At 31.7% G+C, this 22,776-nt stretch overlaps 1 protein-coding gene and 1 pseudogene across 3 annotated transcripts in view; both read right to left on the minus strand.

Moving 5' to 3' along the window:
* Positions 1-1,316: 1,316 nt before the first annotated feature.
* LOC118197945 (protein GVQW3 pseudogene) lies at positions 1,317-1,712 on the minus strand (annotated as a pseudogene).
* Positions 1,713-15,996: 14,284 nt separating this feature from the next.
* The window catches only part of LOC118197251 (uncharacterized), a 205,292-nt gene continuing 198,512 nt past the window's right edge, over positions 15,997-22,776 (minus strand). For all 3 annotated transcript variants that reach the window (XM_085820489.1, XM_085820500.1, XM_085820494.1), the window contains exons 19-21: positions 20,405-20,473; positions 18,966-19,116; positions 15,997-16,883 (exon numbers count right to left, since the gene is read on the minus strand). In XM_085820489.1, coding sequence (XP_085676615.1) covers positions 16,671-16,883; positions 18,966-19,116; positions 20,405-20,473 — 433 coding nt within the window. In that variant the 3' untranslated portion in view covers positions 15,997-16,670. The remainder of the gene's footprint in view (positions 16,884-18,965; positions 19,117-20,404; positions 20,474-22,776) is intronic.

Consider the following 22,776-nt stretch of genomic DNA (forward strand, 5'->3'; position numbering starts at 1 on the left):
ATTATTGTTTTGTAAGCCCTATTCAGGTGTTGTACACTGCACAAAAAACAAAATGGGGCAGTTTTATATCTCACGGTCTACTGGGCCGATTGACAAAATTCAAATTGCGTTTTTCATGTATCGAAAGCGCAACTTAGGATATTTATTAGATTTATATATAGCATTGTTCTAATGTAGGTATTTTGACACAAAATCGGACTTTTTCTGAAATAATATGTCAATTTCTTTCCCATATTTCGATTCTACGACACAAATTATGCCTAAATATTAAATTTTGTGAAATTTAGTGCGAAATTTACTGAGAAATTACAAAAATTTATCTTGCTGTTTTTTTTTTTTTTTTTTTTTTTTCCCAGTTTGTGCCAAGAATAATTCACTTGGCGAACTTCTTAATTTTTAGCCACCTATTTTCCTTTCCTATTTTTCATTGTAAAAGATTGGGAAAAAAATCATCGTTCATTATTTCAAATAATTTTAACAAAGTGCATAAACCACATTTGGTGTTATTATCTCTTATAACAAATATGCTAAATTTTAAAACGTGCCAATTTGTAAATTTACGTATATCCTAGGAAATTTTGAATAAAAAACTTTAATTTTTTGCAGATATGCTTAGAAATACTAGGGCTGTTCAGAAAGTATCGAGACTGAATTTGTTATGCAAAACAGGTTTTGAGTCAATCTCCTTCGAAATATGCTCCATTGGCAGTAACACACTTGGCCCAACGATGTTTCCACTCCTTGAAACATTTCTGGAACTCCGACTTTGGGGTGGCCTGAAGCTGCTGCGTCGAATTCTGTTTTATGGTCTAATGTCTTGAAACCGGTATCGAGAGTCTTTTTAAAGTGTTCTTGATATTGGGAAAGAGGAAGAAATCTGGAGGTGACATGTCCAGCAAGTAGGGAGGCTGTGCTACTTGGATTGTTCCGTGTTTTGCCAGGAACTGTTTCACAAGATTGCTGGTATGCGCTGGGGCTCCGTCATGATGAAGCATCCAGCGAGAGGACGCCCACAACACCGGTCGTTTTCTGCGAACAGCCTCTCTTAATCTCCTCATGACGTCCAAGTAGAATTTCTTGTTCACTGCCTGGCCCTGGGGAGCGTACTCATGATGAACAAGTCCATCTGTATCGAAAAACGCAAGCAACATGACTTTGATCTGGCTTCGCACCTGCAATGCTTTCTTTGGCCGAGGAGACCCGGGGCTTTTCCATTGGGACGACTGCTGCTTTGTTTCGGGATTGTATCCGCACTTTGAACACTTTGAACGCACTTATCTTGTACTTTGAAACAAATCAGATGAGATTGCCAGTCGTTAAAATTGCTGATCCTCAGTGCGGAGACGCGGCACAAGCTTTGCAGACACTCGGCGCATGTTCAAGTCCTTTCTCAAAATTTCATCACATGATCCTATGGAAACGCCACACTCCTGTGCAATTTCTCGGACCGTTAAATGATGATCAGAGCGCACCACAGCCTGCACTTGTGCAATCTTGTTCTCATTGCGAGAGTTGGACGGGCGTCCAGAACGGGGATCACTGCCCACTGATTTCCAACTCTCCTTGAATCGCCGGAACCACTCGAAAACCAGAGCACGACTCATCGCCTCATCTCCAATTGCTGTTTTCATCATCTCGCAGGTTTCGGTGCCCGTTTTACCGAGCTTAAAGCAAAAATTGATACAGATTCGCTGCTCCGTGTTTTCAGACATTTTCTGTTTTCGGCGAACACACACAAACACTCCACATGATAGAAGTCAGTGTGACTGAACGGCGTGCTGTTCAGACCTGTCAGTTTTTGTGAAACATGCGCGTGCATGACGCGCACAATCCCACCGCTAGAGGTTTTCTGGAATAAATTCAGTCTCGATACTTTCTGAACAGCCCTCGTATATCTATTTTAAGGTGATGGTAAAAATTTCATGGGTTTTAATTCAATTCTTTTTCGAAAAATTCATAAAAATTATTTAAAAATAAAGCATAAAAAATGGATGAATTTTATTTGGAATGATCCTTAATTTCGAATTCTGGAAGAAAGAATCAAGTAAATTTAATAAAAAAGATATATTAATAAATATGTAACAAATTCAATTAACATTAAGGAGCTACAATTTTGAGAGCTAATTTTTTAAAAACTATTTGTGCGATATTTACAAAACTTAGCAGTTTGGCATAATTTGAGTCGTAGAATCGAAATATGGAAAAACATTGGCATGTCATGTCAGAAAATCATTTTGTGTCAAAATACCTACATTAGAACAATGCTATGTATAAATCTAATACATATCCTACTAAGTCGCACTTTTGAGACATGAAAAACGCAAGTTGAATTTCGCCAATCTGCCCAGTAGAATGGCAGATATAGAACTGTCCCAATTTTTTTTTTTTCACAGTGTACCTCATTTTTGCAGATGTTAATTCTTTTGTCCATCTGCAAATGAGGTAGAGTGCAGTTACAAATGTTGTCGCAGGATGTCGCCATTGTTTATGTATTTCCAAATGTACCATATCATGTTGCTTACACGCTTTTTTTACAGCTAGATCGAGAAACTTTGAAAATAATCCAATGCGTGCTGTTCAATAGAAGGCAGGTCTTAAATTTAAAAATAAATTTTTTTTCGGGGGGGGGGGGAATGCAGAGAAAAAGTACAACAATAATAGTTAATATATGTAAGAGTTCATGTAGTCCTTAAAAGTTTGTTTAATTTCTGCCAAAATCAGTGAAAGATCCTTAATTTTATTCATCTGCCCTTACTGTCTGTTTTTTGTGACTGCCAATTTGAGTATAAATTAACATTTTGGAAGAATATTTTTTGGTGATTCGTTGGCAGATATGTATTTGATGAGTTTTCTCTATAATTTGTTCCTTCTTCTAATATAAATAGCAGAATACTTGAATTTTTGGGTACGAGGTCCTACCTTGATTGAAACATAAGTATTTTAAAATTATTTCCTTTTTGGGAATGAAAAGTTCGTAACGTATTACATCCAAAAAAATATATATATTCACTTATACATTTGTTATGTGGTGCTAAATTCCTCCAGTATTTGCCAAAATTTTAAGATCAGTTTGTACTCAGTTTGTACAAATTTTTGATTCCAGATTTGCTTATTTTTGGATGATTTTTAATTTTTACGTATAAAATAACATTAATATATGTTAAAATAATGACAATATATTAAAATTATAATTAAGGAATAATATTAAAATAAAACATTTTCATTTTTCCAGCTCATATTTTGATATATATGGTTATATCACTTATAACCAAAATAATTGTAAGTGATAAAACCATTTTGGCTACTTAGGGATATTTTAGTTCTGAAAAATACACAAGATAATGAATGCTATAACCAAAATAACTTCCAAAACACTCCTTAAAAGCAGAAAGCTAATGTAATTATTTTTAAATTAATTTCATTTGTCCTCTTGCATATTTTTTCATAAGAGTGTTCCCTGTATCATTGTTTCAGGTTATTTAAATGTTTATCAGTTTTCTTTGAAAGTTTCACTTTGCACTTTTCTTTTTGGAATTTTGTTTTAAAAAACATTCAAGATTTTTGCTCTTATACAATTGGTTGGGAATTTTTTTTCCCCTTTAGACATTGAAATTTGGAAAGTTTAAAGATGAGGCAAGATTTATAGACATAACCTCCCTAAAAATATGTGACAACATGAAAAATGTCTTCATCATATTAATGCATAATAGTTATGTTTTACGGAAGGTTTGTGATTAGTTTCTCATTTTTGGAAGAATTTTTTAAAGGAAGGACTTTCTAAGGGCAACTGGCTCGTATGCACATTACTCATGGAAAAACCACAAAGTTGGAAATACCAATGTTCAGCGATTTTGCCGCTTGGCTGCTGGTGTGCCTTTTATCACATGGGCTGGTATCCATAGAAAGGATTTTTTTTTTTTTTTAATAATAATGAAATTGAAATTTACACTTTAAGATTTATCTTGTTTCTGTCGGTGCACCATACACAGGGCCAGGACATACTGCCTAGTGTAATCTGTGTGGGTCCTAAATTCTGCTGCCTAGTGCCTATAATTTTTGCCACTCATAAATTTTGCTGTCCGGTGCCAGTCTTAAATTGCAAAAATTTTGCCATTCCTAAATTTTGTTGCTTGGTGTTTCAATGAATTATAAAATTCTGGCACACCGGTTCTGATGTTTTTTTTTTAGAAAACTACAATTTTTTCTTTCTTTCCTCTCCTCATCTCTAAGATAGAGATGGCGCCATTCTTTATTTCAGTATATGCTTCAAAGCAGCTAGAGCAAGTATGTATTTGTATAGTACCTCTTTCCTATGGAAAATTATGTGAACAACACGCATTTGTTTTGTGTTAATTTTTACTCTATTTTGCAGCATACAGTTACTAAATTTCTCAAGAAAGGAGCAATTTGTTTTTTCCTGACATTTAATATTTTGTATTTGAAATGAAATAAAATATAAATTGATAAAAAATTGTTTGAGCTATTGATAGTGAATAATAAAGTGAATAATACTCGTAAATTAAAATAAAGTTATAAAAATTAATTGAAATAATAAAACAAATGAAGGTGTGTAACTTAATGTAATAAAATATGTTATCGAGGATAAAAGCAGATAAGAATTTTGATCAATATTCTTCAACTCAATATATAAAATTGCTTAAATAATATAAATTTATTAAATATAAATTTACTTTGATTGTCTAATCAGATTAAAGCTGTTCTGATCAATTCCTCCTGCTGATGGATTCCATTTTGATATTGAATATTTGTTTCCTCAGTTCCTTATGTTTTCCTAGGTGTTATGCTTCTGTGAAGGAAAATAAAGCATGCATTTTGTATATAGTATTAATAGGAGCTAAATATATATGGTTTGTGTCTTAATTATTAATAGGAGTTTTACTAACCGTTAAATGGACTCAGCAGCGGCCGAGCGGTAAAGTCGCTGAACACTGGTAGTTCGGTCCGAGGTTCGAATCCCGCTAACGGGCTGGCTGCATGGGCGTTTTCGTGGTTTTCCCCATGTGTAACGTGTATATGAGCAAGTTTCCCTTAGAAAGTCCTCCATGAAGGCATCCCTCCCCTTAGGCATATAGCCCTCTAGGCTTTGCCATAATAACACATACACTAACTGTTAAATGTTGCATTAAAAACATGATCATCTGTTAATTCTGTGATCTACTTGTTCAAATAAAGTACCAGAGCTCACCTTATTTGGAGCTCCAGTATGCTGCGGCTGGAATAAAATTTGAATCAAAAATTGAAAGCCAAATACCACATTTTTGCAGCCAAATACCACAACTGGTATTTGGCTGAATTTGTATGCTGATTACAGTGATAATTTTCATGCCTAAAAATAAGTACCAACAGCATAATAAAATTACCCAATTCATCATTAGTCCATATTTATTCTTTCAAAATAAAATAACTGATCATGCCAGAGAAAAAAAAAAAAAAAAAAAAAAAAAAAAAAAAAAAAGAATTCTTTAATGTCATAAACTGTAGTTTAGGTTTTTGCAAATGCAGCGTGAAGTAAGTGACTGTGCTCAGGTCTATCATTGTTCAGTAATTTTTCTTTTTCAGAAAAATCAAAAGAAAGAATTAGAATTTTTGAATTAGATCCTTTGAAAGCAGGTCTTCATTTTCACCCATGCTTCAAATTTGTAGAAAGGATGCTTCTTTTAAATTAAATGTACAATACAATGTAAATTTTGAAGCAGGGAAATTGTATTTATCTTAATTACAAAATAATAATAAATTGTTCTAAGTTTAATGATAAATGCTGTTTTCTTATTACATGCAGTAATGTGACTGCAACAAAATTTGCTCATTCTTTTATGTTGCAAGAGGACAAGTGGGAAATTCCTTTTGCCTATGTAAAGTATTTTGTCAGCTGATGCAGTACTCTTGACAAGCAGAAAGAGATGCCATAACAGCATGCAACAACCACACATCTATCTGGCAAGGATGTGAGCTAAAAATTTCTGAGAGATGACCTATAAACAATAAAGGCACCCCAGAATGACATGGACGATTTTTTCCTCTCATCTATTTAATCTCTAGTTATAATTATTGTACAGTGACAATGTCAGTAACGAGTGGGTTTGTATTTCTGTATTTCACTATGTTGAGTTGGAAACTAAAAACGCAATTTGTTCTAAAGCATATGTATCCAATAAGCAGATACAACAAACAGCATGAGTATATATGGATTTAAACATTTAAAACTTGATGTAAGATTAAAAATGGTAAATATCTAAAACTAGATCAAATGATGTCTTGTTTTGTAGGCATTAGATATTTCTAAAGAGATGTGAAAAAAGGAAAATAGTTTTTAATTATAAAATAGTAGGTATTTTAATGCATTTTATAATCATTTATTAAGAGTAACTGCAAGTTTTTGTTCATAAACAGAAGTTTCAGCTGCAGACTTATTCGAAATTCAAGCAGTATGTAATAACATAAACATTAATTAGTCTATATATCTCTCAAATGCATTTAAATGTACAAAATGAGTTAAAAATTACACAACATAGTTTATTTATTTTTCTTTCTAAATTGTATATAAATACTAAATAATAATTATAAATTCAGTAGCATTTTCTGTAATTTAGTTTTTATTTTAATGAAAAGCATTAATGAAGAGGACTTTTATCCAAGATTTTAGTATTATTAAGTTTTCTTCAAAAATGTATTGATTTATTGGCAGAAATAGAAATATTTTGGAGGAGATTTCTACTAATACAGTCAAAAGTCGTTAATTCGGACACCCATAATCCGGACCTCAAAGCTAAAATCTTTCTGCGCATGCGCCGCATTGACGCATGAGCATAGGCGTTTTACTCGTGCCCCCAAGACATTTACGGCTGCGCATATGCGTCTGCGCAAATGCAGAATACGTTTTCGCGTGCGCGTTTAATGTATAACGGACGGTATAAGCTAAAATTATCTAATTATCTATTTCAGTTAATGTTGATGATTGCGTTGTTCCTTAATCTTCGAATTGGATCCGGCTTATTATTTTTTGCAGACTGTAAGAGCAATTTTCTAAAGTAAGCTTGAACTTTCGATTATGTCAAATAGAATTTCCGATGCTGGAGCTCCCAAAGGATCTAGAAAACGAAAGTATGTTTCGATGTCCATCAAACAAAAAACGAATTGCTACAAAAAATGGATAAAGGCATATTCTTTGTTTATCTAACCGTTCCGAAATCTGTTTATCAATTTCACGCTGCTCTGCGCGGGGGTGGGACGTCGCGGCGCGCAATGAACTGGAAGTTGATTTGTCAACACTATCGTTATCTTCAGGGCAGATGTTTTTATTTTATTCGGCTTATAATTCCTTACTAAATGTAGTATTTAATTTCGATGTACTTCGTCTTTGATATGATTTAAATCAAATTCCTCGTCATTATAAATATCACGAATACAAATCAAATAGTTTTCTGGTTGCAATTTTCTAATTTCGGCTATGCGTAAGGTATGCTTTACGCACCCGCGCGTTAAAAGAAATGTTTAATAAAGTAAACAAATAAATATTAGGCTTCTTTTTTGGTAAATTTTGATACCCTTTAGATCATAATTGCCCATTATTTTATAAATTACGGTTTCATATTTTTAATTTTATAATTTCTGCATGCCATCTTACCAGATTTAAACTGATGATCTATAATCCGGAATCGCCGACGTCCCGACGAGTCCGGATTAAAGACTTTTGACTGTAGCACACATAGTAGATTTACAACACTGACCTGAAATACTATATTGCATGCATCTCGATGTTTATGTTCATATCTATTTTTCTTTTTAATATTATCATTATTCTGGGAAATACTCTCATAACATCCTTAACAAACTGATTTATCAGCTGCAGCATCTATCCGTTTGGAGATGCCTTTTCACTGTAAATTCATAAAAGTGCTAGTATGATTATAGTAAAGCATTGTTATGAAGTTTTAATTGAAAACATGCTCGAAATGTCAGAACTGATAACATTGTCTTCTCATCCCAACTGCCTTCTTTTGGATAGATATTATTCTTGCTGTTGTTTCCATTTCTGATTGTGTAAATTTATTGTTTATAAATGTGTTTAATTAATTCATTATTTTTATAACTTCAGAAAGTAATGTTCTTCTTTTTATTATTGCAGATGAAAGACATAAAGGAATAATATTTCTGATGAATTCTATAACTGAAGAACAATGCAGATTTATACGTCATAGGTTTCCTTGCAGAGAAAGAGTGGAAGAGCTGGATCTCAATACAGCTAATAAAAGGATTAATGTATTTATTGCTAATCAGGTAATCAGTCATTCTTTTTCTTATTCTTCTAATATTTGTTTGTAATTTTTCTATAGTTGTAAATGAGTGTCAGACCCTCTCACGCTGCTCAATAGCTCAGTTAATATATCTCTTTTCCTACACAACACACATTAATTTGAATAAATGAAATATGTCTTCAAATAGCAACAAAGAAAAATGTGCCATTACTTGTAGTTTAAGCGACATTACTTGTAATGTACTGCTAATGAGAAAAAGTGTTACAATGTTATAATTGGATTCAGCTGCAGAACAATAATTCTGTACAGCATGAAGCAAAAATCAGTGAAGTTTACATAGAAGTTGCTGGAAATGTGGGGGTAAAGCTTCAGTTCCAGTTCTATGTTGTGTAAAAATAATTGCTTTAATAAAGAGAAAGCTTGAGAAGAAACATAATTTTTTAAAATGATATAGCAGCTGAAAAGAAACAGTTAAATTTAAAAGCTAAAATTCAAGCTTTCAAATAATAAGAGAAAAAAGGAAGGAAGAAATTGATATTGCTGTGTGCATATGCAGTGACTGCAAATATTGTAGATGTGAGAAAACTTAAAAAATACCTGCGAGAGAACAAGCTTTCCTGACTAGAGAACTGTAAGACAAATGGCCACTGGTTCTGTTAATCTGCAAATTATCCAGCACTTAAGGGTTGGGGGATGACAAATTGAGTAAATTTCAGAAAAGCAAACAAGGTAGATGCATTTCAGTTAAAGATGAAAAGAAAGTCATTGAAGAAGTAATGAAGAACCAGATGTATCAGACTCCACTCTGTCAACTTCAGCCACACCCCAAACCAGAATCAAGCTTACAAGGTTTGTAAGAGCATGCGACAGATATGACGTTCTTGAACCATCACTATTATGTGATTGAGTGAGAGCACTAATAAAGAAGTGGAAGATAAAGAAGTTGAGAAAAACATATATTCACCAAACCTTCATAAACAACATTCTTATTAGATTGAAGCATAATTACTAAGTGATATTCTAAACACTTGTACGAGTATTTCTGTGGAAAATTCCAGAACTTTGAAGTGTTTCTGTTGATAAAATAAATTTAATTAAGCTATCATCTGATTTGAGTGCAATGACAATCATTTATGAACTATTATCAATCTATTATGAACCCGTACACACACAACAATATTATAATTAATTAATGTATTAAAATTGTTTGAACGCATTTTACAAAACAAAAACAGGTAAAGAAAAATTCTGCTTGCGTTTTATGATTTTTTTTGCAATTTTTCTGGCCAGCTAAGGTTTTAAAAAGAGGTTTGTAATTTATGTTTATATTTACCACTTGAATAAATAGCACAGTTTTGATTTATATACATGTGTGTATTGAAATTCAGTAATAAAATTTTGAAGAAATTTGAAATGATTTAATGTCTATTTAGACAGTTTATATTCTTTAAACTACAAATGCAAACTAAGAAACGTTTGCATTTTTTCAATAAATCCTTTCATTTAAAGTCCTAAAATATATACAGGTGTGGACTGAATTATTTATTATTTTTACTGCTTATTTAAAATTATATATGTTATAGAAACAAGGATGGGTTTTGCAAAATACTGAAAAGAAAAATTACTTGAGATGAAAATGTGACTCAGATCATATTTGTTTCAAAGATTTTAGATAAATGTGTACTTTTATTTTTTCTCAGAAACTAATTCATTAATTGCAAAATCAGTCCTTGAAATTATTAAGAACACTCTAATAAATACAATAAAAAACTGGGGGTAGACATTGAAAATTATAGAAGAAAAACATTTTAATTGTAAAATTTTTCTTCAAAAATTTCAATTAAAAAAATTACCAGCAAAAAGCTTTTTTTCAGCTTAAAATAATTTTGTCTTACAAAACCATTTAATAATATTCATAAAAAGTAGATGAAAATGCTTAAATAAATAAAAAAAGAATCATTCAACAGATACCGAATCCCTTGTCGCGTTGAAGCCGATATGCACGTCTTAACTTTAGTTTTAATTTGAACAATATTTCTGGAATACCCAGCTTTAGATAACCTTGTCTGTATTGTTCTATAATTTCTGTATCTTGTACAGTTCTATCTAATTTTTGGGGAAATGCTATCACAAACTCAGACATCTATCAGCACGATTGTTTCGCTGATAGTCCAGCAAGCAGTAACTAAAATTAAGTGAAACCGTGCAATCGTGTGGTATTAGTCTGGGAAATCTCCCCATTTGCCCCGCTCCCAAGAGGTAGAACCATTCTAGCAAATTCTGTCTCCAATTCGGAGAAGCAGTTAATGCTTGTTTGCTATGTGAATGGGACACATTGGAAGAATCAGTTTTCACCGCCGGTCAAATCTGCTCTTGTGAACGGAGCTTATGAGGGTAATCCTTATTCTGGAAACCTTTTTGTTCGCTGCAATTGCGAAACAACTGAAGTCAGTGCTTCTGGGCTAAATGTAATTGTAGAGTTTTTCCCGATTATTCTATGATGTTTATGAGATGCAGTTCATGGAAAAAAGGACTTTTAAAAACTAGAGTCTGCACCAAAGTGCTTTTTTTTTTTTTTTTTTGTTTGTTATTTGTGAATGCTTGTATCAGACTTTATCCCCCTTCCCAAAAAAGTATTTTAGTAATATCCCATCAAATCGAGATCTTTTGTCTGCTTTTGCTGACGTGTGAAAGCCTTGAAATGCATGAATAGCATTAAGATTGGCACACATTTATATGCATTGTACAATTCTTTGTTATTATTGTAAATGCAAAACTGTCCTAAACTTGCATGTTTTTTGCAGTTGATATATAAAATAAACATTGAACCATAAATTTTGCCTTTTTCATAAAAGCAAAATTTTTGTGTTGCTTTGGGTAGTCAAGAGATCTTTCATAAAAATAAAAAAAAAAAAAAAGCATTAAGCTAGAATACCTGTATAAAATATATATTTATTACTTCTTTCTCCCTGGGTTTGTTCCCCCCTAGCATGGCCATATATGGATGTGGGTTCCAGTGCTAAAAAATGTGGGAAATGCAGTGTTGTTAAAACAAATCACTTTGTTAAGCATAGTAACAAAACCAATAGCATTGAAGAATTCCCCCCCGCCATAATTTAAGTCTGAAATTTTTTTCCCATAATTTGTTTTCAAAACTGATTAGAATTTAAAATATTATATTTATGATATCACATTTTAAAAAGATTTTTTTTATCCTTTTCTGTTTTCCCAATTTACAAAAAGAGAGAGAGAGAGAGAAAGAAAGAAATTTCTATAATTCAATGCCTTATCAGACTAGCACTGAAACTGTATGAATGCTTTTTGCAGTGATTTAAGAAATTGTAATAATTTTTATGGCTTCTCAAAGTAATTTACTAACAGGAAATAAGCATGCCAATGTGCTAGTACATAAGATGCTGGCAAAGTAGTGATTATATATGAAAGTAGCCAAAAGTGTTATCACATCTAAGCAGTTGAGAATGTACTTTCGTTGTGTATTCTCATCGCTTTTGAGCCAGTTTTGCTTTCAAAATTAATTTTAATTCTTGAGCTTTCTTACATTGAGAATTTTATGTACTTCCGTTTCAAAACTGTTTGATAAATTTTACAGGAGGCAAATGATTGCTGTTTCAGTAAAGTTTTAGCTACTTTTTTTTTAATCAACGTTAATATAACCTGTATTTTTAAAAGGTACATTAGACATATAAATGTGCATTAGAGTGGGCTGAAAAAACACATTGCATTATTTTTCTATCTTTATAGCCAGCAAAAGCTGCCTGTTGCATAGCTATGCAAAATGAAACAGAAGGTTTTCATATAAAAATATTTTTTCTGTTGACCCATTACACTCAAACTTTCTGTTTTAATAATTAAAAAAAATGATGAAATTATGCTGTTTTCATTAGTTTTTTATAATTATTAAACTCACTACTATCAAAATGCAGCTCCTAACGTGATTTGGAGGCATGAAAAAAAAAAAAATTAAATCATTTACTGTTTGCATGAAAAGCTTTTTTTTAATAGCAATATTTTGCAATTTCTGATAATTTTACACTATCATTTTTAGCAAACAACTGCTGAATATTTTTGATTTTATTATTCAAAAGACTTTACTTTAAAGTTAATTTTTGGGAAAATTCTGGTACATCTTGATATGAAGGTCATCCTAATGAAGCAATCTTTTACTTCAGCACCACATGCCTTTGTAGATGTTTCAGTCACAAGTTTGACACATTATTCTACAGCCTAGGTATGACAAAAGAAGTCTTGGAAAGCTGGTTGCAGCAATGTGCTAGTCTTTAATAAATTTTTTATATCCTCGTCTGTAATGTTACTTGATAATGGAGGAAAAGTAATATTGCAACCTTCCCCCCAAATAATACTGACATTGTCTATTGCTTCAAAGTTGAGTCTGGGCATGGTGAAGTTTCGAATAGTTTTTTTCTCTTGGAAAGTGATAGAGCTTTCAGCAGTTGGTGAAGCCCAAGTCATCTGATATGTCTTCTTTCATCCAAGATCACTATAAAGACAGATTTTTGGGATGAGCAAAGAAAGAATGAATTCCACTGGATTGATGACTTGCAGCAAATTTTGAGATTGATATCATGCGATATTCTGATGGTTTCAAAATCTATCTTTGGACCATGTGCGAAATTTTTGTTGCTTTCAATTTTGAACCAAAGAATAGTGTAACAATTCAAAATACAATGTATTAACTGCTTAATTTCATATGTGTTTTTCTGAGCTCATGTCAACAGCAAATCGAGTCCAAGAACTCGATTTGCTGTTGTATTGAGTGTAGAAGTGGACCAGGATCATGAGTTGCTAAATATTGCAAAGTTGTACATGGTTTTATGACAGCAGAAATATCAAGTAAAACTGATCCTTGCTTAAGACTTTTCTGTCAAGTTGAGGAATTAAGAATTCAACAAGTTCAAAGCAAACCTGTAGAAGTTTTTCACAACCAGCGAGTTTTTTCCCAATCAGTCCACTGAAGGATTTGAGCCGTGTGGTAACATCATCCAAAGAATGAAATAGGTGACAGAACTGCAGTTCATTGAAGTGTATGAGATTTATAGCCCACTGCAGTGCTCTCCCATCATGCAATTTTGATCAGGTGGATAATACCATTTTTCAAAACAGCATTACTTGCAGTTTCATTGCTCTCTGTCACAGTTCAAAAGTTCTTCAAAAGGAATCTCATGTGTAGTCAAATGAGAAGTTATAGTAGAAGCTATATCCTAACAAAACCTGTAGTGAGAGAAACATGGCGAATATATTCCGATTCTGGTTATATTTATATGAGCGAATAATGGTTCTCTTTTTTCAGTTTTTGGAAAAAACTTTGAATTATTTTTTTTAATTACAATCATTTTGTCTTTTCTTCCATCAAAGTACAGACCACTTAGGGTTTCCTTAATAAATCGATTTTTCATATTATTTGTTGCTACAAGTTTTTACTCCTGTAGGCACCAATTCATCTGTTTTGTCAGGTGTCATAATTACATTAATTATGTTATTATGTATATTACAGTAGAAATTTTATTAATTTTTTAAAACCTTAAGTTCATTTGAACAATGAATTCATTATGTGATGACCCCCCCCCAAAAAAAAGGGCATGATGAAAGAAAGGTTTGAATCTTTACTAAGTAAACATGAAGTGAAAGAGCAAAGTTCTTTGCTCACCGATAAAGTTATTACATTCAATAGCTGATGTAAAGAAAACTAAAGCATCACACAATGAAGTGCCACTGCATTATTAGTTATTTCAACATATGATGTGCTTAAAGTTCAAGGAGTAGAAAATTTAGTAGTCCTATTGACAGATACAAAACCAGATGTAGTGTTTGATTATTCAAGTGATTCTTTGGTTTACATTTTATTTGAAACTCATTTATCTGTTTGACATGATAGTACAGACTGGATGATAAAAGAACTTAATCATCTTTATAGAAATATTACACAAAATGATTAAAGATTTTCCTGAATATTTGGGAAATAAAAAGGGAAAACAGGCAAGACAGGTGCTAGTGTTAAACATATGATTTTTTTTTTTCACATACGAACTCAAGATATTAGGTAGGTTTCACATCATTAGTTTTTGATCAGATTTGGAAGAAACTATAAATTTAATTTAGTTTATCAAGACCATCTAACTCAGTTTAAGACCTCTTCAAACAAACAGAGCAGAAGTTGCAGCACAGTTGCTTGATATATCCCTGTAGTCTGGAGCCCCATATATATTACAATAAAAAAATGGAAGATAATTTTGTAATAGACTTTTTGATCCTTTAATCCTTGCTAGAACTTAAAATCATACATGGCAAATCAACACAAAGAAATGTTGAGAGAGTAAATCATGGCATATCATATTCATGATATGGATGCAAGACAAGTAATGCACATCCTGGAATAACTTATTTCTTTACTACATTATCAACTTTGTTCAGTTTATGAAAAACAGAGCATTTCCCTCTGTTTCTTGTTTAGTAGAAGGTACCCTTATAAAGCTATATTTGGTTGTGCAGCTACAGCTGGACTGTCAACAACTTCTATTCTGAAGGAAGCATTTAATTCACTGGATGACGAAGATCAATTACAAGGTGATTTGACTGTGATGGGTACTTTGCCTTACTCTGATAATGAAGTGTTGGTTGAAAAACAAGGTTAAATAAGATTAGTAAAGTTTGTATAGTTTGTTCAAAATGTAATGAGCCTGTCAATGTATCATGTCTGGAAGACAAGTGTTGTATTGATCTGCAGGTTGTGTTTTAATTAACTGAATATTCATAGGGGGAAAAACTTTAAATATGGTGTGGAAATTCAAGCTAAGAAGATGAATTTAATGAATAAATAATGAATAAATCTAATAGTAATGAATAATGATGAATAAATCTCATTCTGAACTTTCCGTAGAGCTTAGTCTTTATCCCAGTACCTAAAGCTGACACAGGAAGAGTATATGCCAGATCTATTTTAGCTTTTATCATGAAAATAATTGAAGGATTTTGTAGAACTGGGAACAGCTGCCACATAAAATAGCTTTATTCTCCATCTTATTTCAGTGTCTGTTAACAAAAGCTAATGAAGATCAATGAAATGCAGGGTACAGAGAAATTTATTATTATTATGGTTTATTTTGTTTTAGAAATAATGTTCTATATAATTCCAAGTGCCATTTTAGAAATCCTTCCTGTAACAAATTATTTTATTGTATTTTTGTATAAATTATATTTTGTATGTTGTATTATTTAACTATTTAAGTGTGGAATTATTAATTTATTATTTGATCAATTACTTCATAACTGAATTATGCACACTACAACAATATATGAGTGTTTAAAATTTCATATCACTGTTTTTCATAAAACAACTAAATTATGTAGTTTTACACTTGCTACTATTATTATTTAATTCAATGTGCATGTCAAATAATTTTTACAATTAGGAAAACAGTGGTTATTTTAAATGCTTTCATTAATAAAAGTTGAAATTTTTCATTTGCAAATTTCTTTCCAGTTTTAAAGATAAAACAGTGAAATCAGAGGTGTTAGTCAGTGATAATGCGGGTATTATATCTGATAACTGCACTGCATATCTGCTAACTACATTCATTGTATTTTCTGCCTTTAAACCAGTCAATCACTTTTGCATTTTTATACAATACTTGGTCTGCAAATTATCACAATAGATGTTAATGAATTTATCTTATAAAATGAATATGTTTTAGCATTTTATTATCAAATCTTATGGATGCAAGCAATAAAAATAACAAAATTTGACTTTTAGTACAATTTTCTTGCATTCATTACAGCATACCCCTTTTCTTATTTTTAAGAAATATTTTTTAAATACTTTTACATACCAGAAGCATCACCTTCTAGAAAATACTTTTTTAGAAGCAATGTAGATCAATGTTAATACTGCTTTATAGAAAATTATCATCACAATATAAATTAAATGTGTAGAATAGTTGCAAAGAAGAGAAAATAATAGTTACAATTAAAAAACTTCATTTAATGTATAACAAGTGCTTTTCTGTGCTTCTTACGGGACATCTCTTTTCAGGAAAAATGCAAACTACACAACTCCTTGAGATGAGCAAAAAGTATGAAAATGAAAACTAACATGAAAATCTTCAATATTCCTTGACTGTCAATATCTTCGAGTGGATAAAATGCAATTCACAATAAATCATAAATAGAAAAATAATAATTGACAGAAAAATGTCGACGTATATACAAATGCTATAACAGATCTTCAACGAAAGAACATTTTCTCCCATAGATTGATTACCCATGTGAAACTTGAATACTTTACATACAGCACTGTACACTTCCAATACAATGTATGGAGATAATATTCAATAATGATGCTATGACGATCTTATTTTATCATCTATTATCAGTTTGTTGTACTGTAACAGGAGATGCAGGAACAATTTCTAACTGATTTGGTTTTTTAGCATTTGCAGCAGAGTTTGCTAATTGTTTCTTTTGCAGATTCAAAATCAGTTCTTTGAGCTGCTGCCGTTTCTTGTACACTTTTTCTTCGGTAAACCAGTTTGATAAGTCCGGCATTGGGTTCCCAAAAAATGGAATTGGATTCTGAAATAATAAAGTAATTTACATAAAAATAACAAATATATTATTTTGAATTTTAAATATTTTATTAATTAATATTTCTTTTAGGTTTCATTTCATATGAACACAAGCTACTGTTAACATCATGGTGACAATGTGAAGTCGTGAACATCAAATGAGTTCTATGCTTTTAAAATTTCTATTAATTGTTGTTTTTTCTTTATTTAGGATTAATCACCAAAATATTTTATAATATATAATTATATAAGCATAACCTTATTGTACAATCCTTTGTTTTAAAATTTTTTTTTAATAAAAAATCTGTGGTGATCCATTCATTTTGTAAACTGCATTTGCTCAATTTTTAATCTCTATCAAATTCAGGTAGCTTTAAAACTGTTTCATAATTCTCATTGTTATGCATTGCTTTATGATTAAGACAAGTTATATAAGATTTAAAAGAATTGTTATTAAATTTTGTCCCACCTCATAAAGTTATGCCTCTTCACAAAATTTCATTTTTCTAAATTTTATACATGTTACTATTATCTAATTTTGTCCCACCTCATAAAGTTATGCCTCTTCACAAAATTTCATTTTTCTAAATTTTATACATGTTACTATACTGAATGAACCATGTAACCATTATTTTTAAGGAGAGCATATGAGAAATGGAAGAATGACCCATCACAAAGGGCAGAATCTAGCAGCAAACCATCTTTTAATAATACATTGCAATATCTGAGAGATACTGAGCTAATATGTGATGGTAACTGAGCCAAGCTGAATGTGTGTGGCTCAATCACCTTGTAAAGTTCCAGAGACACCTCACATGAATGAGGGTTGACTGCAGTTCCTAAGAGGGACATCAGACGAATGAAAGAGAAGAGAGGCAAATAAAAAACCCGGATTACAAAAGATCAAACACATCACCAGTAGATAGGGCTACAGTGAGCTATAACAGAAGGTAAAACCATATGTATGGAAACTTTCTTAAGTGTGAGAACACCTACCACTTTTGAGTAGCTTAATAAAGAAGCTGACCAAAATACATTTCAAAAAATAAATGCAAGGAAAATAAAATGAAAGAAATGCTGATATAAATTGAATATTTTAAATAAAAATAATCAAGGGAATATAATTTACTAATAAACTAACCCTTAGAGGAAGAAACTATGTACAATAGAGAAAGAGGGAAAATTAAAGTTATATAATAAGAAAATATAATGTTATATGATGCTACTGTACCTTCTCAAAAAATAAATCCTGGCCAGGGATTTGTAGAGGGTATACCAATACTTTTACCAAACATTATTCTCTGAATGGTTTTTGCCGAATTTGGCTTCTTAGTCATAACATTGGCAGCAGCACTGAAGCTCAGCTGATAAGGAAGAAGAGAATAACGGCAGTTTGGAAAGATTCAGTGATGACAGCAATGAAGAAGGCAAGGAAGATTTATAATCTGAATTGTGTTTCCAGACAGAAAAAGCAGGAAGAACTGTCATGGTGTGACTAGTTATCTGCCTTTGCTAGATTACTGGTAGATTTTAAAGGATCACTCACTTAACGAATAAAATACTTAGTTTAGCAGTTTTTCTTTCTGCTATAGGGTTTAATTCTGCTAACTGATTTATTCCTTCTCATTAAAATGTTACTGGGCATGTGTTGCTATGTACTTAGGCAAAGACTGGAGGGGCAGCTCAGATTTCTTTCCTGATAACCGTCAATCGGTATCACATTTCTCTGTTTCTTTATACTCATAATCTGGAGAAGGAGGGGGAAAAAATGCTGTAAATTAGCTTTTAGTGGACATGATGAAAATATGTGTGCCATATTTGTGGACATTTTCTTTTTTCGTGCATTGAAAAAAATCGGGTGAGCATCTTATTCGGTGGCGCCGAGTATTCATGAACATACAGTAGTACTGGATATTCCAAAAGAACTTTTCTCTCTCTGCCTTGCTAACAAATTTATATTGCAATATAAAATTGATCTTTCAACAACTGATATAAAATTATCATTCTAATGATTTTCTAAATAAAGTTAAAAAAACTTAATATTCAAAGATATTCTGCGTTTAAAAGAAACATTAAAAAAATTACACACCTGGAAGAAATTTTCAACGTACTGCAATAAATATACACCACAGTCATGGAAATTTGTCTGCTGGGGACATCGCATTATATATCCCTGCATAGTGTTGCGATCAAAAATTTTTCTAGTCCCCTTCTTCATTTTCCATTCCATTTCTAAATACCTGTTCAAATGAAAACAGTTATAAAACCATCAATTACAGATACTTTTCATGAGGGGAAGGAAGCACTTACAATCATACACTTAAAATACAGTTATTTTCTTGAAAAAATTATCATCTGGAAAATTTAGAAACTGAATGTGAAATTTTTTTATGAATATAGATTTAGCTAAATGAATGTAGTAAAGAAAAAAATTAATTTACTTTTCCAAAAGTGTGTGGGAGCGAAAAACTTCGTTTCAAGAACTCGAAGGAAGTTTTAATCAATGATTTAGATTTTCAGGATTCTTATAGAGAGAAAAAATTTAATTAAGGGGGAAAAATACAAATGGGATGCTCTTTTGCCAACTTATTATCTGGATTCATTTCTAGGCTAATGTAGCTAATATGGGGGAAGTTACATTAAAGAAAATTTCATAAATTATATTTTTTACATAGCAGCAAGAAAAATCTCTGTGTCCATTTTCTTTCCCTTTTTAATTCCAATCTCTCCATCAACAACTATTTGACACCCACAACAGAGAAAAGTCCACTCTTTTCTAGCATAGAGTGAAGAGAAGTCTCTTTCTGAAAGTTGGCACAAAGTTCTCAATGATAATGTAAATTTACAACTGACCACTGGAACAGAAATTCCAAGCACTGTGATCTAAAGCAGGGGAGTACTTTTCATGTCCACCAGGTCCCCTCAGAAAAGGGAATTTGTTATCACTTCATTACAAAGAAAAAGAGTTGAAATCAATTCACAACATAACAATTTGTACCAAAAATTATGATAAAGCAACTTCAGTAAAAGATTAATTTATTATTACAGATGATTTTTTAAGCTAACTTTACTTGTAAGTTAAAAATTATGACAAATATTAAAAATTCATATATTTCAAAAATATTATCTTAACAGAAATTAAATAAATGATCCCATATCCTTGTATAAATAAGTTTTGCATTAATTTTTGAAAGCTTGAGCAAATGCTGAAAATTGGTAACTAAGTGACTAATGAATTCATAAACCAATTTGAAGGATATTCAAACAATTATTTTAGAAAATATTAATGAAATTCCTTTTAAAAGAATTTAATACTTAATAAAAAGAATTTTGTAATCTCTCTCTCTCCAAATAAAGAAAAATTTTACAGACTTTTGCATTAGGTCATCAACATGTTTAAAAAATAAATCTTTTCTCATCCCCAAGAAGATATTTAGTGCTTGCAAAATAATATGTAAATTTTGAAAAACAGGATATTGTTACTGGAGTTGTTTACTGAATAATGCTTTGCTATTTTGCAGAACTTACTCTCTCAAGGTTGCAGCAATTCTCCATCTATTTGGTCCACTTAATGAGTCAAAAATGCATATACAAGGCCTGAAAAGTATTATATTTTCATTACTAGCAATGTCTTTCATCATGCTATATAACAACATACAGCATTGGTTTACAAAAAGCAATTTTATGCATATAAAAGGAGTATTATCAGTATTAAAATTGTTTTAATAAATTATTATTGATTTTGAATCTAGTATTTATAAATGCTACATATTAACAAACTTAACAATCAGACTGATTTCTACAGGGTTTGTACACATTTCTGCATATGGAATTTTAAGTACTTTTAAGAACCATTAATGAAAAAAATTAAGGTGTAGAGACATTAGTGTTTTTTTTTGGGGAGGCGGGCAAGACGAAAATTAGCAACACCTTCACCAGGAATCGAACCATTGAAATACCGGCTCAGTGTACTGACCACTACACCACGAAGGCAGGAGAAATACCTTATATATTACACCTTTTAAAGGGCGACAGGGTTTTTTAAGGGACCCAATCGCCAAATCCTGGATGTGGAGAATCCTCATCCAACACGCTTTTAGTTCGGGGGGCCACTGTGGAGATATTAGTTTTTTTTCGGGGGGGGGGGGGGGGTAAGCAAGATGAAAAATTAGCAACTCCGGAAATCGAACCACGGACCTCTGAAATACCGGCTCAGTGTGCTGACCACTACACCACAAAGGCACGCTAGGAAGGCGGGAAAAATACCTTATAAAGGACCCATCAACAAATGAGAACTCAATTAAAGATATTAGCTATGCCTGAACTTCACTTTTGTGATATCATCCTAAGAATAAAATAGGTCCACAAGTAGAATGCATTATAATTAAACATAATTATAAAACAAATTTGAGAACAAAATCAACTTTATAAAATTTATCAAGTAGCATTTAATTTTTTACCCTTTTAATAGTTGGTCATATCTGAAAGAAGATTAGTGGCATTTTATTCACGTTTTACTAACAGTTAGCTTTATATGTTGATTTTTTCTTTTATGTCTCATTTTGTCACGTACTCGATCAGCTTAGAGGTTTAGTAAATGACAGGCAGATTTTTATGTCAAACAGCATAGGTTAAAATAAGAAGTAAAATCACAATCAGCACGATTCGTTACAGAAGACTGGCTGTTGCTACCGCTGCTGCTTGCCTAGACAGAGGCCTGCTGATCAGAAAAAACCTGAAAGCCTGGTGTAGGTACGATTGGTAAGTTTTGGAAGTTAGTAGTGCTCTGCCTGTCTGATGCAGTTAGCGTGATAACTTTGTGTAGAGATAATGGGGTTGTAACCCAGTTCATATATTTTAAGCCACTTCAACACCTGAGGTCATAAGTTATTTTGTTTTAAGTTTCACTAGATGCAAAGAATTAAGTTTTACATTAATTTTTACATTTTTGTGCTTTATCTTGTGACCACGGTAAAGATTAATGAAAGACAATAACTTACTTTAATATGCAGAGAAAACTTCTAAGGGTGATCAGTTAGTTACAGCTGTAGAAAAAGATAAGGGTACTGCGCCGCCCATAAGTTTAGCTAATTAAGAGTTTTCACCACAGAGAGTTGAGAGTGGTGTAAACTAGATATCCTGTAATCTGTATACAGTACTTGTACATAGTCTTCTCTTCATTAAATAGATTTAGTTAATGGAAAGTATCTTTATTTGGGCCGATACATTACAAGAAACACCGATAATGGAATATTAAGTAAGTTATTCCACAAAAGATTTTGGTAGCATCAGGCCAAAAGGTGAGTCATTTCATTTTTATCTGCATGAAATTTATCTTTGAAAATGAGTTTTGATGAAACTGTAGAGAAAAATAGAAAAATTAGAGGTTCGATTTGTACACATGTAACAAAATTAATAAGGAAATTGGAAGATGAATTGCAAAACGAGAATCCGAACCTAGAACTGTTGCAGGAACCGCTTTCACTGTTAATCGAGAGAGAAACTAGTTTGTTAAAATACGATGAAGTTATTAATGCTCAAAGCACTGTTCAGGAATTAGAGACAGAAGTAGAACATTGCTTAGAATACAGCAAAGCCATCATTAGATGTAAATCGAAAGTCAATAGATATATTCAAAGTGTGAGTAAAACCGAAACAACTTCACAGGTTTCTGAAATCAAAACTAATTATAATATTAAACTACCTCACATTTCCTTAGAAACTTTCAGCGGCGATTTAAGTAAATTTACTGAACTTTGGGCTCAGTATATAAAGCTGCCATTCACGAAAACAATACTCTTCAAGATGTTGAGAAATTTAACTATTTAAGATCTTTATTCACCGGTTCAACTGCAAAAGCTATAAGCGGATTGCCATTAACAGGAGAAAACTATAAAAAG

This window comes from Stegodyphus dumicola, chromosome 1 (assembly GCF_044657685.1).
Source record: "Stegodyphus dumicola isolate Sdum_Otavi_A_Nest chromosome 1, ASM4465768v1".
In the NCBI taxonomy this organism is placed as follows: domain Eukaryota; kingdom Metazoa; phylum Arthropoda; class Arachnida; order Araneae; family Eresidae; genus Stegodyphus; species Stegodyphus dumicola.